Source organism: Phyllostomus discolor, chromosome 8 (assembly GCF_004126475.2).
Source record: "Phyllostomus discolor isolate MPI-MPIP mPhyDis1 chromosome 8, mPhyDis1.pri.v3, whole genome shotgun sequence".
NCBI lineage: Eukaryota > Metazoa > Chordata > Mammalia > Chiroptera > Phyllostomidae > Phyllostomus > Phyllostomus discolor.
In genome coordinates, this window is record NC_040910.2 from 3217624 (window position 1) to 3236748 (window position 19125).

The 19125-nt window shown below is 59.3% G+C and overlaps 1 protein-coding gene across 1 annotated transcript in view; it reads left to right on the forward strand.

The window, feature by feature from the left end:
• Window positions 1-13203, forward strand: part of SPATA5 (spermatogenesis associated 5) — a 128246-nt gene extending 115043 nt beyond the window's left edge. The window contains exon 16 of the mRNA XM_028521236.2: window positions 12733-13203. Coding sequence (XP_028377037.1) covers window positions 12733-12909 — 177 coding nt within the window. The 3' untranslated portion in view covers window positions 12910-13203. The remainder of the gene's footprint in view (window positions 1-12732) is intronic.
• The last annotated feature ends 5922 nt before the right edge of the window (window positions 13204-19125 follow it).

Below are 19125 nucleotides of genomic sequence, written 5' to 3' on the forward strand. Positions count from 1 at the left end.
GAAGACACAGGTAGCTGCACGCGGGGGTGACAGGTGAGGGGAGGGGCTCCTTGACCGAAGAAGGGCGTCACGGTACCTTCCGGTGACGGGCCTTGCTGCGTCACACACTGTCAGAGACACGCCGGGGTCTCCTCCTCTAAGCCCTCCTGAGCCCCTCTGTGACCTCTGGCAAGCCTTGCCCTGTTTGTATTTTAACTTCCTTTTACCGAATGGAATTACTTCTGAGAGCCCGTCCAGCTTTACAGTTCTGAGGTTTCATACCCACTCTGTGACTGGTGCACCGCTCCCTGTCGCTCTTAAACAGTATGGGAGCTAGGCTTGGGGGAAGTGGTCTACAGAGAACACAGACACACCCACATTGCAAAGTAGAAAGAAACTTAGAGAAAGTAATTTTTTATATATACTATAGTTTCCATTTTAAAATCTTACTCAAAAGATAATTGAGGATTTCTAAATAATAATTTGCTGACATGTCTCCCGGAAACATGTCCAACTGAATATCTCCTGGTAGATACAAAGCTGCCAAATGCAATCCTTCTCTGGCAGTCCTGCCCACATTAGAGGAGTCAAAGCAAAACATCGGGGGACCACGGTTCCTTCTTGCTGGCCCCTGTCACGGAAGCAGGGGCCCACAGCTGGCGCCACACCCACAGCAAGGAGCCGGAAGCTCTTCCTCTGAGGCCAGGGAGGAAGCAGTCCGGCACGGCGGTGGCAGTCCTTGCCACAGCAGCAGGCGGGGACGGGGGGCCAGAGGCACCCCGACTGGAAAGGAGAGTGTAAAGCTGTCACCGTTTGTGGATGACGTGATTTTTATATAGAGAAAGCCCGAAAGACTCCTCCCAAAACTGTTAGAACTAGTCTGCGAATTCTTTGCAGTTGCAGGGCATAAAATACACAAAAAACCCATGCACTTTATACACCAAAAAATAACCCATCAGAAAAAGAAGTGAAGAAAACTATCCCATTTATAATTGCATCAGAAAGATGAAATACCTAGAAATAAATTTAACCGAAGAAGTGAAAAACCTACAGACATGACTGAAAACTACAGGATGTTGATGAAAGACAGGGAAGAAGGCACAAACAAGTGGAGAGCCATCCCGTGCTCACGGGCTGGAAGGACTAACATGACTAAATGGTTCACACCGCCGAAGCGGTCCACACACTCAGCGCAGTCCTGCTCAGAACCCCGTGGCGTTCTTCCCAGAAATGAGACAGTCAGCCCTAAAAACTGTGTGGAACTACCAAAGACCCTGAGTAGCCGGAGCGCTCGGAGAAGGCGGCGGCAGCAGTGGCCGCTGGAGACACCCGCGCTGGGACTCCGGGTGCTGGTGCAGCAGCTGACAAGCCCTGCCCGTGCCCCCGGCGCTGCCGCTGGTGGGAATTCTGGAGCCTCTTCCCCGAGCGCGAACGGAAGACGAAGGGCCGCCAGCACTGGAAGGAAGACGGGCTCTAGCAGGAGACGACCGAAGCAACCAGGGAAGGTGGGGACGGCGCGGGAGCAGTCCCAGAGAGGAGGAGGAGGAGGAGTGTGGCCCTGAGACGGGCTCCAGAGGCTCACACGGAATACTCAGTTGCTCCTTCGCTGAGATTTTAAAGTGCAGTCGAGGACTTGCGGGAAGTTGAGTAGGTCTCCCAGAAAGTAAAACACACGAAGACGAGCGTTCGGGAAATGCAGCTGTGGCTAATAGTGTCGGAGAGAGCGGCCCGAGGAATCAGAGGGGAGAACGCTCTCCGGTTCCTTCCAGGCGTCGAAGGACGTCGGTCTCCAGGCCGAAGGGCCCGCCCGCAGGTCCGAGGGGTGGAGGGCGTGGGCTGCCCCCCAGGTGCCTGCCGCGGCCGTGGAAGAGGCCGGGGGGCAGCAGGGTGCGCCTCTCCACGCTCCTGTGTCTCTGGGGGAAATCATCTCCACCTGAGAGGTCTGCGTTGGGCCACAGCCTGGGACCCAATGCGAAGGTGAAATAAATACACTCCAGACGCACGAGATGTAAATAAAATGTTTCCCCGCACACCTCTTCTTAGGGAGCGCCAGGCGGATGGGTCCCCCCAAAACCCGGGGGAGGCGTGGGTCCAGGAGGGCAGCCCCCGGGACTGGGGGGAGGCCCGGGAAAAGCACCTGTGAGCGGCTCGGTACGAGCTGGCGAGGAGAAGCCCTTCCTCTCAGGGTGAGGCTGTTTGGCTGCTGACTTTGCTGGTCAGCCAAGAAGAATAAGGGAGACGGGCAGGTGAAGATTCCACCAGCTACACTTGGAAATTATAAAAGCAAAATACTGTCTCAAAAAATGGGCATATGTTCTTTCTGCCTCTGTTCCAGTCCAGAGCTGTCTTCCCAGGAAAGCTTTGTGTTAGAATCCAGTGCTAGATTTTTCTGTCACTTCTTTAAAGGCAAGGTGAGTCGTTTCTAAAGATTTCAGGAGCGGAAGGAAACACGAGCCTTCTTTCAAGGCCTCACAGTTAACAGCCTCGAGGTTTCACCCCGGTGTGCCTCCAGAGCCTTCACCCTCCCGTCCTGGTTTCCTTGGCTGTTCCCGTGGTTCCCTGGAATAGTCTGGAGTAGTCACAGGGGAAGGGGGCTTACTGGGGGAGAAGACAGCGGTACCCAGTGGTGGAAGACTTCCTTCAGACCTTGAGGAAAACGATTTTTAACCTGGCCTTCTGCACCCAACCAGATGTGGGCACGTGTGGCTTGAGGAGAGGTTCTGCTGATACTCCAGAAGGGACTCGGCCTGTGCTCTTGTTCACGGAGTGGGTGATTCCGGAACTGGGACGCCGTGGAAAGAGTGGTGGTGGCTGGGGTGCGGGCGGGGCCCCTGCCCCCTCGGAGCGGATCCGGAGCAGGGCGGCCCAGGGGCAAGGCAGGTGGGGGGCGAGGGGCTCTGGGGCCTGGGCCGGCCGGGGACGGGGCGTCAGCAGAGGGCAGGATGTGTGGCCGTTCCGCGCCAACTGCGCACTGCAGGCAGGCTGCGGCGCAGGCCTGATGGCGCCCCCAGGACAGAAGGAGGGGGGGGGGCAGCACATTGAGGAAAGTGACAGTGACATCCTCGTCTTGCACAGTAAGGATCAAGATGTGAACTGTGGTCACTAGAGAAAGAAACAGAGGACACAGCGCTGTTCAGTGTTACCAGGATCTGAAAAGGAAGGGGGAGGTGCGAATGTGCTGGATACACACGTATCATAGTAAGACTCGGTAAAGAACGCCTGAAGCTGATGGGTCACGATTTACGGGTGGGCAGCCCCCAAAACCATGAGCCACCGGAGCAGCCGGAGCTGGGGTCGAGGGAGTGGGGAGGGGCGGGCAGGTGGCAGCAGCTATTTGTGTGTGTGTGTGTGTGTGTGTAACTCATTCTGACCTGCTCGGTAACCACGTCCCCTGTCCACTGTCACAGAGAATTAGTCCACATAGTCTGTGAGTTGTGGCTCGATGCAGTCTTCGAGGGATTTCTCAGTTACTTAAATCCTGCCCCTCTGCACCATCCGAGAACCGTTTCCGTCCTCTGGAAGTAACAGCTGTGCGACGCGGCAGGAAGGCCCCGGAACCTCAGGCAGCTGAGCAGCGGGTGAGGACTGACGGTGCCCGGCCCGCGGCTGGCGAGCGTGTGCCCAGGGAAGGGCGGGCCGGGCGCCGCCCCCTTGGAGCGGCCGCGCTGCCCGGTCTGCAGCCGTGCCCGGGAGGGCGTGGCCATAGCCATGCACGTCCGCCGGGTCTCCGGACCCTCGCGTCCCCACCGCCGCAGCAGATGCCCGGAGTCCCGGGCACGCTTCGCAGACGCAGGCTCCGCCCGCTCCCTCTTCCCGTGGGCGCGTCCAGATGCTTGGTGATAACGGGCTTGGATCGGGGCGGGTTTGGGCACGGTTCCGGTGCGTTATATAAAGGAGCACCTAATTTTGTTTAGGCCCTATCACATCCTGTTACCCAATTCTCTGGCACAGCGCTCTGGGCACTGATTTAATCTGGAAAGGACTGTCGACTCCCTGCCGGAGCAGTCCCGTGTTTGGGGAGGCGTCTGGTGATGCCAGGACGCCGTTCTGACGCGGAGGAGCCGGACGGAGGCCAGGCCCTGGAATGGAGAACCGCCGCTCGTCTCTCCGGAGTGCCGGCAGCACCGCGGTCGGAGGAGACATTCCGGCCCACGTCTGGTCTACCGAGGGCCGGGACTGTCCGGAAGACAGAGGGTCTCGGCCGGCTGCTGGGAGGGCCGGCGGCAGCCCCTGTGCTGCGTGATTGGGCGTCCGCTGTAGGCTTCCTCGAGGTGTGCAGATGCGTTAGCCTGCGCCCAGGTGTCCCGGAGACACTTTGTGTTTTCATCAGAGTGTGTTTCCTCTTTTTTTTTTTTTTTTTTTAGTGCTTTTTCCTAGACCCTTTTATGGTAGTTGTTTTTGATTCCCTCCAGTTCCCACCATTCTCACCTCACTGGGTGGTCCCGTTTCCCGCCAGCAGCCACAGACAGACACGCCGGGCAGTGCCCCGCCATCCCCGTGAGGCGAGCCCCCGCGGGTGGTGCAGGTGAACCTGTGAGCAGTGTTCGCAGAAAGTTCCGGTCACCTCCTCTGTGCACCTGCGCACGTGCCTGCAGCCGCCTCTGCGTCGCGTCGGTGTCTGCGGGGCCGGGGGAGGGCGCCCAGGGTCCCTAGGGTCCTGTGGCCGTCCTGTCCCGTGTGTGTCCGAGCGGCCGCTCCGCTGGCCTGCGCCTGCACCTCTGTGTTTGCACCTGTTAGGTCGCAGAGCAGGTGGTTGGTGAGTGCACAGGCAGCCCTGGGGCTGCTTCCCGGGCAGGTGCGTTCCAGAACGCAGTGACGTCTCCACGTTGGGGTGGGTCGTCCACCGAAGTTCTGAGGAGAAACCTGAAGTCCTAACCCGTGTTTCTTAGCGCGCAATTGCACCTTGCGCCTCGTAGGCACGGGCAGACCCCGGATTTCGGGCCGTGGTAAAGAGTCTGACATTTATTCATTATCCCCTTATAGTGAGTTCACATTACCCCTGGTTTTTTTAAAAAATAGGTTCTTTAGAGCTTCGACGACGAGAACTGCATGCACAAGGCCCGGGCCCCGGGGAAGTCCGGCAGAGAGCAGAGCACAGCCTCTGGAATGGGACGCGCCCGGGTGTGGGCCCGTCTGTGCCGTGCACGGACCCTCCGGCCTGGGCGTCTGCTCCTGTGTCGCAGTCATGGGGGTAGCGTTTCCTGGGGTGGCTGTGAAGTGTGTACATCCTTACCCGAATGTTGTGGCTCTGACACTAGCAAACAGATGGCGGGGAAGCAGTTTCGAAGGTGTGTGGGTCACACACAGTCTTCTATAACGCTGGGTGCAGGGGAGGAGGCAGCATCTGGGGTGTGCAGTCCGGGCGAGGCGCCCTCACCCGGAGGCTGGCGGGCCCCTGGGCCTGCGGGCGGCCTGCGCAGGGAAGGGTTTCGGGCCACGGCAGTTACATCGCCGCTGTCAGGGGCTCCGTTCCTTCGGGGTTAGTCTGAGGTGGTTTGGGTTGCTGGCGAAGAGCCTGTTCTGACCTGCTCGGACTTCAAAGCAGAAGAAAGACAGTAAAATGAAAGGGGTGAGCATGAACGCCGTGGGCGCGACCAGGACGTCCTGCAGGAGGCGAGAGGACGGATGGACAGACGTGGTCCGTCCATTGGACCCGACCAAGAGATGCACGGACAGGCCAGCAAAGGACTGAGGAGCCTTAAGTGCGTGTCGCCGAGTGGCCAGTCTGAAAGGGCTGCGTGCCGTGGGGCTCCCGCCGGGGACGCCCCGCAAAGGGCAGAGGTGCGGGAACCGTGAGAAGGCCGGGGGGCTAGGGGAGGAGGCAGGGCGAACAGCAGGGCGCGGAGGGTCTGGGGCCGGGAGATGGCTCTGCGCAGCACTCGGACGGACGGTGGGTGAGTGTCGCCACACGTTTGTCCGAGCCCCGCAGACGGCCCAGCACCCGTGGAGGGCCCGGCACCCTCGGAGGGCCCTGGCGTGAGCTGGGGACGCAGGGTGACAGAGCCGCGCCAGCGCAGGCCCCTGGGCTGGCACGAGCGCCCCCCTCCGGTGGGGACACTGCCAGTGGGAGGCTGGGTGTCTAGAGGGGCAGGGGGCACCTCAGCTTGCCACCCCGTTCCGCTGTGAAGCTGACACTGTGCCGAAAGGTGCGTCTCCTAAGACGCGTGCACCCCAGGGTGGGAGAGCGGGAACAGAAGGCCGTCACAGGGCCCGCCCTCTCCGCCAGCACCTGTTGGTGTGTGGCCCTCCCATGCTGGCTCCCCCCTCCGACCTCAGTCACGTCCCTGTGGACGGCGGGGCAGCTTTCTCTCGACACCGAATTCCTGGAAATGGTGCCGTCGGACAAGCCGCCTTGAAACAGAACGCTGTTGGAGAAAACTCCATTTCCTTGTGCCAATGCCATGTCACAATCGAGGATCACGTCCGGACCAGAACCTGCCATCCAGTGAAAACGTGCCCCGAGTTCTTGAAGCCTGCGTAGACCCTGCACGTTGATCTGGGTCCCGTGCCCGTGAGACCACAGCTATGGAGGCAGCCATGTGTCCACACCCGCCTGTCCTCGCCCCGCTCGGCACTGTGCGGCCGCCCCTGGGGCCAGGGGGACGGACGAGGACGGGCTTCCTGGAGGGCCGGGGTGGAGGAGGCAGTCCCTGCCGCTGGGTCACCGGCTCAGCCAACTGAGGGGAGTGGGGAGGGGGGAGAGAGAGACCGAGGAGGGAGGGGACGGGCAGGTCAGTGTTGGCTCTGTGGCCAGACACCGGGCGTGTGGCACTGGGTGTGTGGAGGTGACCTTGCTTCACGGGAAGCATGTGCACAGCTGCCCATCCCGTCCTGGCCCCCTCGTCTCTGTGGGGTGGGGGCGGGTGCTCCACACGGAGCGTGTGTGCCCCACCCCAGGGTCTGCGCAGCACAGGGTCCCCCAGAAGCGCCTCCGGGGTCCCCAGCTCCGGTTTCCGTGGAGGCGACGGTGGGAACTTCTGTGTGACTCCAGACTCGCGTTACGATGCCAGGGATGTTTACAAAACACTGCGTTCTGATAGAGAGGGCACTGTTTCTCAGTCGTTCCTGCCCCTGAGTGACGCTGCCCGTGAGCCGTGTGCGGCACCGGACCGGAATCTCTCACGGCGTTGGCTCTCCTTCCGGGCCGGTGCGAGCACCTGCCGGAGGAGCGAGCAGAGACGCTCGTCTTTTTTTTTTTTTTTTTTTTTTAAACAGGGTTAGAGAATCTACCGTTGCTTCACAATAAGTGCTTTCTACCATGGGTACCATCTTTTTGTTCAGCTACTGAAAAAAACAGCACATTCTCGAACCCAGAGCCCCCAGTTCAAGGACGCGTGGTTTTGTAGGACCGTCCTGGGGGGGTGGGGGGAGTGACCTGTCTGAGTGAGCCCGCCACACGCCGCAGTCCGCGGTCTCACGCGTGTCACAGTCGGGCGGGGCAGGCCCAGGGGCTGGGAAGAGTTTCCCGTGGTTGAGGGGTGGAAGGAAAATGAAAAGGAAAGAGGGAGTGCTCGAAATCCTAATTTCAGTGCTCGCGAAGTCGTGCTGAACACAGATCACCTGTGGCCTCCGCCCTCGACCCGGGCGGGCGCCAGCAGAGCCCGGAGGGACGTCCCCACACAGGGGAGAGCTGGCCGCCCGGCCCCTGGCGTGCCCCTGGCGTGCCCCTGGCGTGCGTGGTGGGTCGCCGTCTGCCCCGCCACCGGCACACGTTCCTCCTGCCCGGTCCCTCTCCCTCTCCCGCCCTCCCCCTCCTCCTCTCTTCCCTCTCTCCTCCCCTCCCCCACTCCTGTTCACACCTGGGACCTTTCTGAACCCGGCAGCGAGGACTGCAGGGAAATCCGATCACAGGGAAAGCAGGTAGCGGGCCTGCCATTGGTGAGGGCCAGGAGACACCTGGCTGTCCCTTGGACCTGCAGCTCTGTCCTCCCCGGCCGCTCCCCCTTTCCTCCACTGCCCTGCCGGTCCCCAGCCTGTGTCGTTTTTAAGGTGCGGGTTTGATCGGGACACTTTATTTTACTTCCATAAAACGTTCCCTGTTCGTACGTGCTCCCATTTTTAACCTGTTAGCAGACGCCCCGATTGTCCCGAATCACTTTCACGTGGGGCCGCGGCGCAGCTGCAGGGCGGCCGGGCACGCTCGTCCCTGCGGCCCGGGAGCATGCGGCCCCCGGGTCTTCTCGGGACTTGGGTTTGCTCTAAAAGAAGGCAAATCCGAAGTGTTCGTTAGAAGACTAGTGTAAAAATTTAGTAAATCTGAGGTTAACCCAAAACTTAGCATAATCTTCTGTGGGAGCATTCGTGTGTGGGTGGGTGGGTTTTAAATTCCACAGATGTTACCGAAAGAGCAACCAGCAGGAAGATGCTTTAAAATATTTTGTTTCAGCATGTAAAATCTCGTTTTATTACCGAATTCTTTTGTTAAAGGCACAGCCACGCCGGGTCGCTGCCAGAGCAATGGGGTCTGGACGGCCCAGTGACTTGTGGAAAGATCCGTCAGGGGTGGGCTCGGCACCGCGCCGAGGCTCACGCCGTTCCCACAAGCCCATGCCGCATCTGTGAGTGAGTGTGTGAGTGTGTGTGTGTGCGAGTCCATGTATCAGTGTGTGGCGTCTGTCGTTTCCCAGTTGGGGGGGAGCAGGGTGCACCTGTGCAGTCACTCGGAACTCCTCCTGGCCCACACTCTTCAGCGCAGCTGTGCACTGTGCACAGCAGACACCTCGGACGCCCGTGTGCCGGGTGTGCGGTGTGTGTCCGTCAGACGCCAGTGCTGGCCTCCGCGGTGTGGCCGTCTGCAGCGGGGGGACCCGGCCTCCAAAGGAGACAGCACCGCCTGCCGCGGCACTCGGGCGGCTTCTCCTCCTCTCGGTGTCCCGGGGCGCGTCTGTGTGTGTTTGTGTGAGACCACGGTCGAGAGCACAAGGACAGGACTGCAAAGCAGTGTCCACTGTGGAATCCGAAAACAAACCGTTCTGTTAGAAATACCTCCTGGCCTCTCTCCTGTGGTGCTTTTTTTTTTTTTTAATGGTTAGAAATCTGACGACCTAGCTTAAAGTGATGGCGTGAAATGTGTGGGTGTAGTCCTGATATCTACTAAATACGTGCACTCAAATTCACTCAATTTTTTTTGTCTTCAGACCTTTAAAAACTAGACGGATAACCTGTGCTTTAAAAATCCACTGTTAGCTCTTCAAATACCCCAGCCACTGCGCTCCTGCTGCCAGACCGACCACACCCGTAAGACGGATTAGCGCTCTCTGGGGCCGGTGTCTTCGCTCTCTGCAGGCGCTCTCACCTGCCTGCCCCCTGGGCCCGCGGCCCCTTCCATGCCCGGGCTGCTCTCGGGGCCTTCCCCGCCGTCCTCAGTCCCGTCTTCCCTCCCTGGCGCTTCTAGTCCGTCCTCAGGGGCCTCTCTGGCTGTTTCCATTGCCGAGCTCGGTGCAAACCTGCCCCCTCACTGCAACTCTTGCAGAGGGCCTTGGGTGACAGCCAAGGGAGGTTTGCGTCCCATCGTCCCTGAGCAGCAAGGGACGTGGCAGCCGGAAGGAAGCGCAGAGCACTGGGGGTCTCGGTCGCAGCCCCGTAGACCAGGTGGCCGGCTCCCCACCTGAGCTGGCCCAGGAGCACCCACTGTAGGGAGGGCGGCTGGCCTGGCGGTGATTGGCTTCCACACGTGTCTGTAATTGCTTTTAAGTTGATCACCTTTTGTGTCGTTAAGAGGCAGGAGCTGCACCTCACAATTGGCTTTCAGATTAGGAAAACGAAGAGATTTCCCTTTTTTCTTCCCCTTTTCAGTGGGCGTGAGGGAAATAAAGCTCTGAGCGTGTCTCACCCCTTAGAAGACAGCAGGCCGGTGGTTGTGCCGATGAGGAAGAACATCCCCCCGCTTCCGAGTGCGCGGCACGTAATGTCATGTCCAAACACCCAAACCGACAGGCCCCCCCACACTCAAGGTTAAAAACGCACTTGCAGGGTTCACTGAAATCACTAATTTAGCTCCGAACCAAACTTGAGGAGCTTGGCCTTTGCGTTCTTCAGCCGCTGTGCTGAAATCTGCAGCCTTCGTGTCTCCTTGCCCTCGGCTGTGGGCGTGGACCCCCCCTCAGTGAGTGGAACAGGTCTGCCGGCTCCTCTCGCGGCAGGAAGGGCCTCAGGAGCATGTACGACAGGCAGGGGCAGCTGTTACGTTTCTCTGGGTTACGAGAGGAAGGCCTAAGGAGGCAAAACCCACCTGCCCCGGCCGCGACCCGCCCTGCTGTGCGACCCTGCCCTGTGTGAGTCCTAGCGCAGCCGCACCCCGGCCTGAGTCATCCGGAAAGGGGGGAGCAGAGATGATTATAGGGCATCACAGGGTTTAACGTTTGAGATGTAATTACTAGACTGCAGCGGTTCTTAACCCTTTGGGGGTTGTGGGTCCTGTTCAGGATATAATGAAAGCTTTGAACCCTCTCTAGAAAAATACACATACGGGCGTTTTCATAGGTTTCAGCATATTTTTAGGTCCACCTGGATACTCACAGACCCTGGGTTGACAGTCTTGGTTCTGTGGCTAATAAACACACAAAACCGGTGAAGTGCTACTTGAAGTAGCATAGTTCATGTAACAAATAAGACAGTGTTTCTTTATTTGGATTTAAAACAAAATAATATAACGTGAGTTTCTAAACCAAGGAGTTTCTAAACCAGTGGCTTGGAGGCACCAGGAGCACTGTCAGTCAGAAGAGACGGAGCCCCTCCGTGAACATGAACTTGGAAAATGAAGAAGAAACGTGAATGTAGCCTGGGTGCGTCGGGGCATCTTGTTCGATGGTGCCGCCCCTCGACATAAACCCAGTCTCACTTATGTACGTGCCGGGGGGGGAAGAGCTGCCTCTCCCTCGGGACGCACCGCTGCCCGTGGGCGCCTTTTCGTGAGCAGCCTTCGCCTTGGCCCCTGCTCTCTGCCACGTCGTTTTTAAAAGACGGGGCTGCCTGCTTGGAGAGGACACTGGTTTCCAGGCTCGCGGTGCTCCTGCGTCTGGGGTGCTCCGCTGGCGCCCCTGCTCCGGCCACCCTGGCCTCTGGGTGGGGCGGCGCCCACGGCAGGGGTCAGAGGGCTCGTTTTTTCCCACGGTGCAGAAAGACGCTGTTCCCGTTCTGCACGTTCAGAAGTCAGCGTGGTGGCCTCTGTTGCCCTTTTGCGTTTAAAAGGAGGAAATGAGATGCCCTGAGGGTCAGAGGTCAAGCGCCTTCTGCTCCTGGGAAGCCGCCCCCACCCCTCGCTGTCGGTCTCTAAAGCGTTTTCTTTCATGAACAGTCTTTTCCCGCCTCCCAGGAACTCACCTCAGTGTGTCTACGGCACATCTCACAGAGGCCCAGGTCTTCCACAGAAACAGCCCCCGTCCGTTCGTGGGACCTGCCGGGGACCCAGCGGTCCGCCGCTGCCGCCGCTCAGCACAGGAGAGCGAGTGGGCGTCAGAGTCCAGCTCTGGCCGCACGGCCTCGGCCACTGCCCGTCTGTTGCCTCCGCCGTCGCTTCCCCGAGCAGGTGGTGTTCTCACCTTTGCAGCGAGGCACGCACGCTTTTTAAAGTCTAGGTGTCACTGTTTGGGTCAAAACTGAAAAACAACACAAATAAAACTCAGCTTTACAGAGCCAGCCAGAGCCTCTGGGCGGAAGCAGGCTAACTGGGAGGCGGGCAGTGACCCCTCCAAGGGTCCGGTCAGCGGCCCGTGGGGACGAAGACATGTCGGTGGAGGGCCTGGGCACAGCCTCCAGAGCCCCGTTGGCCGGAGGAGTCGCGGTGCCCAGGTGCCGAGGGCTTTCTCTGGGCGGGGGGGCATCCCAGGCCGAGGTTCAGGCTCCCCCGTTCTCCTGCCTCTGCCCAGCACTGGTTAAGGGAGCCCAGAACTGACGGTCACACCGCCGTGGTCCGACAGAGCCCCCCAACCTGCGCATGTCTTCTGAGAGCCCCCTGAAGGCCACCGGGCGGCTTGGCAGCCACGGGAGCAGAGGACCCTCCCAGTGGGCAAGCAGACCGGGAGAGAGTGCTGGAGGGCGGGGCAGGCGTGCAGAGGTGGGGGCCTCACCGCCCAGCCGCTCCCGGCCCCCCTCTTCCTCCCGCCAGCTCCCTGCAGCACAGGCCTGGGTCGTCAGGGGGCGCTGCCGCCGGCCTGCCGCCGCTGTCTGGGGCCCGGGGAGCTCAAAACCACACTTCAGGCCGGCACACTTGAACCTGCCTCCCTTCCTGCCCCCCCCCCGGCCCCGCCCCCATCCTCTGCCGTGCCTTTGGCTCCCCGGCCGAGCAGACGGAGGCCCCTGCTCTGCTCCACCTGACGCGGCTCTCCAAAGTACGCGGCCACGCCGCGACCTGACACGCTCCCGAGGTCTAGGAACTCGGTCAGGAGACGCACACGCAGAAACGCTCTCGCGTGTCGCTGAGACATCGAAGGCCGGAAGGAGTGCGGCGGCTCTGCGCTGCGGCCAGGTGTGCGGACGAGCCGGCCCGCCCCGTGCACACGCGCACACTCGGCCTCGTGGCCCTGCGCACCCGCGCCGCCTTCGCAGCTGGGAGCCGGAGCCCGGGCCGGGGTGCCGTGTGGCTCCCGGTTCGGACGGGGTGCGGGGTGCGCTGTCTTGGAGTGAAGCAGAAAGGCTCGTGAGGGAGGGGCGGCGGTGCCCTTGGACTTGGAGCAGCTGCCCCGGGCGAGTATCCGAAACACGGCATTCCCCCACGCAGCGCTGACGGCCTTCCCTCCCCTCCCCCCCCCCCAGGTCATCGCCGTGTGCAGAGAGGCGGCCCTGCTGGCGCTGGAGGAGGACATGAAGGCCACGTGCATCCGGAGGAGGCACTTCGCCCAGGCCCTGAGCACGGTGACGCCCCGCATCCCCGAGTCCCTGCGGCGCTTCTACGAAGACTACCGCGAGCAGAGCGGGCTCCACGCCCTCTGACGGCCTGCCTGCCGGTTCGTGGGGCTGGAGGTGCTTCCTGGAGAAACTGGTTTGGCTTGAGGTTTCTTGTGGAGGGTGTTGAATCTTTGAGAAGCGCAGTGTCCAGGGTGTTGGTGAAGGGCCTGCAGCTCGTGGAGACATTCTGAGTTCTGTGGGCGCACTGAAGGTGTCCGTGAAAACCCCTGGGCCGGAGTTTCGTCCGTTCTACCTGGACACGTGCCCTCAGTTTTAAAACACAAACTTCCCAGCTTTTTTATTTTGGACCTGGCTCCTCCATCCCATGAAACACCTCCCTCCCTTGGAGTCCACCTCCCATGTCCCTGAGGGCCAGCCCCGCGGGCGCCAGCCTCTCCTGGGAACGTGGACGAGGCGTGTGGGTGAGTGGGTGGGGAGGGCGTTGGCACACCCTTGTTTCCGAAGGCCAGCGGCACGGCTGAACGCGCCGGCCCAGCCCACGTGGCTGGTTCCCGAGCGCGAGCCGGCTCCATCCCAGTCCGTCCCTGCGCCCAGGCTGCGGCCGTGCCCGCCTTTCCTCGTGGGGGAGGGAGAGAAGCACAGAGCCGTCCCCCACAGCGTGCTGTGCTTTGGAGATGTAAATGCTCTGAGTTTAACCCCTGCGAAGTGTCCATGTTTTAACTCGTACCCGTTTCCAGGTCGCCAATAAAGTTTCCCGTTGAAAGGTAAACCGGGGTGCACTCAGTGTTACGGCTCGTGCTGCGTTCTAAGTGGGCGTGTTTGTGCCCCCGGCCGTTTCATGCCGGGGATCTGCCGACACCTCGGCGCTCCATCAGCGCCCTTGAAGAGCTGTCGGGCGTGGAGCCGCAGGCTCCCGGCAGCGGGGAGACTGTGCCCTCGAACCTGGTCACCGGGAGCTGCGAGTCCCCAGAGGGTCGAGTGCGGCCAGCAGTGCCGGGGGACGGGGACAGACCGGTGGTGGCCGTGCGGCTCTGTCTGTGGCGGCAGGTGCCCTGCAGCAGTCGCGTCCGAGCTGCCTCACCTGCAGCTCCCCCGGGCCCCGCGGTCTGCTGCCACACACAGCCGCCGAGGGACCGGGAATGTTGCTGCCGTTTGGAACTGTGCTGTCAAAGTTAATAGGCACTAGTCACGTGTGGGTATTTAAGTTTAAATTTTAATTACCTGAAATTACATAATATTAAAAAGTCAGTTCAGCCTAACCGTGTGGCTCAGTAGGTTGGGTGTTGCCCCGCAAAGTGAAAGGTCACGGTTCAATTCCCGGTCAGGGCACGTGCCTGGGTTGCGGGCCAGGCCCCTAGCGATTAGGGGTGTGTGAGAGGCAACTGATGGATGCTTCTCTCCCTCTCTCTCCCTCACCGCCCCTCGCTCGAACAATAAATAAATGAGATCTTTTTTAAAAGTTTACCTCAGACACGTGTCAGCCACATTTCAAGCACTGCATACCCACACATGACAGGTGCCAGCCGTGCCGCACAGGGGGGTGGGGACCGTGTTGGTCACTCGGAAGCTCCTGGGGGCCCCGCTGATCCGGACAACAAGGCTTGCATGCCGAAATAGAACCTCACAGTTACTTTCGTGTTCCCCTGCCCCCTGCACTCAGAGTAGCCTGACTTCTTTCTCGGGAGTGCCGAGGGCACAAGAAAATGAGATTTTCCCAAAGGCCTAACCATGAAAATTAGAGAAGCCCCATTGTCAGTAAAATTAAAACCACAGCCGTAAGCTGGACCGGAGACTCCCGTGCTGCGGGCTGGGCGGTGGGGAGGAGGGTGACGGTCTCAGCAAGGTCACCCAGACCCTTCGGCCATCCGGCATGGGAAGTCCTTCCGCGGCTGGGGGGCCTCACCGACCCTCCCCTGACTCCGTCTGTGCCCGGGAAGGTGTGGACCAGAGCTCCAGACGTCCTTGGGGCGACCCGCAGCCGTGCCCACTGGAGGTCTGTGTCCTCAGCCCGGTCACCAGGGATTTCGACGGCTGAGACCTGCCCACAGAGCTCAGGGTCCCCGAGGAGCCGGGGTGGCGGAGCGCCCCCTCTGCTGCGGGGACATCATCGACGGCGCTGCGGGGCACGTGGGAGAGACGCCGTAACTCGGCAGCTCTGACTGACCCCGGTGCGGCGCGGCGCTCGGGGCAGCCGTGTTGGACGGGGAAACGGGGAAGGGCACCGCCGCACCGTTGCTCACACGGGTGCGGACCTGGAGACGACCCGAGTCCCCGCCGGCGAGCGCGGGTCTCTGTGGGACACGCGTGTGGCGCCGTCCCTAGTGCCGCGGAGAGTGGAACTGCCTGTGAAACGGCTGAGTCTCAAGGACAGAGCCGTCCCCGAAGAGCACTTCCAACATTTGTTTCACGTCGAGGGCCTGCAGACCCGTGTCTGCCGTTTACGGGGCGTGCAGAACACGGCCACACGGATGGAGAGGAAGAGCACGGGGTGCTGGGCAGGGATTCCCTCGGGGCGGGGGCGGGGAGGGGGGTGGCGTTTCCTAAGCTGGGCGACGGGGACGCAAGTGTTGACGGCAGTGCCGTCTACGCTCCGTGTGCGCCTGGGTGCGCCCCGACCCCCCTCACAGGTGAGCCTGCCTGGCGCGTGACCGTGCAAGGGTGAGCCGGTTCTGCGGCCACCACTGCGCTCTGAGCAGCCTGGCCCTCCGGCCACGGGGCCCCGCCCCGCGAGCCCCCACCGCAGCGCCCGGGGCGCGCAGCCCCCGGCGTCGGGAGACCCCCAGTGCCCGGTGTGGCGGACTGAGTAAAACAACAGAAGGCACATGGGAGGGCGGGCTTCTGGGACCCCGGAATCGAGTTGGGAGGGGTTCTTGGTCAATGCATGTGTAGCTGACACACGTCCTCCAGAGGGAGGGAGGGAGGGGGGAATTGGAAGTTGAGAATTAAAAAAACATATTTTTAGGGCACTGCAGCTCTAGTCTATTACAAACCAGTTATTTGGTAGACCGTTAGACAGCTGCGGATCACCACTGGAAAGGCAATGGTGGTCCTTTGCTCGAATTCTGTGGCCTGGGACAGTGTTACCAACAAAGATCTGAGTCACGGGAGGGGCAGGGCAGGTGTCACTGACACCAGTCCGCCCCAGAGTCCTCTCCGCAAGGGTTTCCCGGTTCCAGGGTCCCGTGCTCATGGATTTAAAACGGTGTGTGAGTCCATCTGGGGGTTTGTTTCAGGTTGAATACACAGTGTATGGTTCATGGAGAAGGTAACTTCAGCAAGGAAGGAAAACGCTTTTTTGGAATCTGGTCAAAAGCTTGCCCTTGACCAACTCTTCAGATTCTTTCCAGGGTTTGGGGGATGTTCACAGTGACAGTGTGTGAGTGTGTGTGAGTGAGTGTGTGTGTGTGTGTCTCCAGAGACTTCAGTTTGAGTAGGGAAATTAATGTTTCCTCCCAACAGCAAATCTTGGAAGAATGGGTTCTAACGTTTACTTCTCTGTGAGTGAGGAAGCACATTTATAAGCTTAATACCGGCCGCCCCCACTTAGCTTGAAAAGCGTTCAGCTCTGCGTCACTCCTGATGTGTAAAACAGGTTTCAGAAATACCGTGTCGGTTTTCCGTTTTGGAAACATACTTACTGGGTTTATGGGAAAACCAAACTTGAGACCGGGTTGCATTCATCTTCGTCAGGAGAAAGCTGCGGAAAGGCTGCCATGAAGGTGGAGTACAGGGAGTCCTCTTCCCTGGCCTGTGACTCAGATTCCTGAACGTGAGGTCCTTAGGGGTCCTGGTTCATTCGGTCGTGTTCCCCCGGGCCTGTCCGTGATAGAGACCCACGCGTGATCTCCACACCCGTGGAGATCTTAGACGGGTGGAATGGCAAGTGGTCTCCAAACAGCAGGGAACTCCGAAAGCTCAGGCTCACTTGCTTTCCTTCCCTCGGGTTTCAAGAGAGCCGTGCGCACGGGAGGGCTGTTTACCTGGCGTCTCTGTCGGACACACACCCCCAATCAGCCTGCACCTTTGGGGGCTCGCCTTGGGGAGCAGAATTCTCCCCGGCAAGTTCAAGCAGAGGGAGATGTGTCACAGGGTTTGGGGCGGCGCAGTCACGGGGACCTGAGGGACTCCTCCCTCATGCTTCTTGGTGAACACCCTGGAAAGGCGGCTGGAGTGTCCGCCCGCACGCAGCACACACCGCAGACCCAAGGACGTGGGAGGGAGAACAACGGAGCCCATGTACGCTGCACTAGGGACCAGGTGTTACGTGTTTCAGAGGCTACCTGTCAGGTACAACACCCCTGGACCAACTCAAGGAGAATCCGGGAGGTTCAGCACCGTCTGCTGGGAGCGCGTGCTGTATGACAGGAAATGCCTTATCGGTTCTGAGACGCCCTCAATGGTTAGGGCTGGTGATTTAAAAAAAAAAAAAAAAAACACCTTTTTTTGTGGGGGGGGTTAGAGATAAAGCACTGCGATTTGAATATTATTATTATTATTATTATTACATCCTGTTTTCAGAAACATTAAAATATAAAAAGCAGGCATTGTACAACTTGGGTTGTATGTTTTCTTCATTTTGTGCTAATGAAAAAGTTTTAAAATTGATGGTGGTGATGGGTACACAACTCTGACTGAACTAAAAGCCATTGAATTTTACCTTTAAATATGTGGGAATTTTATCTCTTCACCTGGCTGGCGTAGCTCAGTGGATTGAGCGCGGGCTGCGAACCAAAGCGTCGCAGGTTCGATTCCCAGTCAGGGCACATGCCTGGGTTGCAGGCCACGGCCCCCAGCAACCGCACAGTGATGTTTCTCTCTCTTCCCCTCCCTCCCTCTCTCCCCCCCCCCTTCCCTCTCCAAAAATAAATAAATAAAAAATCTTTAAAAAATACTAAAATATGTGGAAAATAATAATGAAAACATCAAAATCCACAAGATGCAATTAACACTGTGCAAGGGGACTAATTTATAGACCTAAACACTTCTATGAATTGCATAAGATTAACCCAATTAAGCATTGTTCTCAAAAAATTATTGTGGAGAACTCCCAAATTAACTTCAGGAAAATGTGAAAGAGTGAGCTGGAATTAACGGCGACAGTAATGATGACGACAAAAGGGGGATCCGATGGCTCTTTGGAGAACGAAGCCCGCAACAATTCAGTCTCGTCTGTGGTGGACAGAGTCACCACACACACACACTCTCTCTCACACACACGCACACACACACACACACACACACACACAGGTCCACGCCCTGGTCCCCAGAAACTGAATGTAACATTACCCCTCATGTGGCAAAAGGGACTTTGCTGATGTGACTAAGGATCTTGAGATGACTGTGCTGGGATTTTTTAAAAGATTTTATTTATTTATTTTTAAAGAGAGAGAAACATCCATGTGTGGTTGCCTCTCACTCACCCCCAACTGGGGACCTGGCCTGCAACCCAGGCCTGTGCCCAGACTGGGAACCGAACCAGTGACCCTTTGGTTGGCAGGCTGGTGCTCAGTCCCCTGAGCCACACCGGCCAGGGCTGGGTTTTCTGGATGGAATCTTAGGGAGCTGAAGCACGGGAGGTGGGGGCAGAGAACCGGGCAGAGGAGGAGAGGGGGGCACTCCTCCGCTGCTGGCCTGGGGGACAGAGGAAGGAGCCGCCAGCCCGGGGCAGGGGGTGGCGGCCCCCAGAAGCTGGAAGAGACCGGAAAGGGGTTCCCCCCAGTGTCTGCAGGACGCCTCATGACATTTACGCCCGTGTATTATAGGAAAACACTTTGTTTCCTGGATTTCCTGGACAATTTCAGTTGTTGAAACATTGGCTTCAAAACGTACACGGCCCAAATCCTTCCTGGAGGGCCTCACGACAATACAAAATAAACAGACTCCACAACGTTTAGATTTGGAGGTGTGGAGTATGACCCAGCTCCCCCATAATCATGCAACTCGTGGCGGGGGAGGGGGGCCGTGAGAGCTCCTCCCCGTTGGGAAGGCCTCTTGGCTGTGGAGGGCAGGTGCCCCCAGAGAGCCGAGCGTGGCCGAAGGGGTCGGGCCGGCCCCGGGGCCGGAGCAGGACTAAAAATAAGCAGGACTGTCTGCTGGGAGGCCAGGAAGGAAATGCCTCACGGGAAAAGGCCTCGCTGTCCTGGAACACAAGTGCTCAGGCCGCTGGTGACGGAACAGACGCCCAAGGCTCCCTTCCGAGCAAAGGACCGAGTTTTCTCGGAACCGACCGGGTGCCGGGCAACGGAACAACACAACCACTTCACCCAGGGGGAGGTTCTCGTCTGTGAAAACGAGATTAGG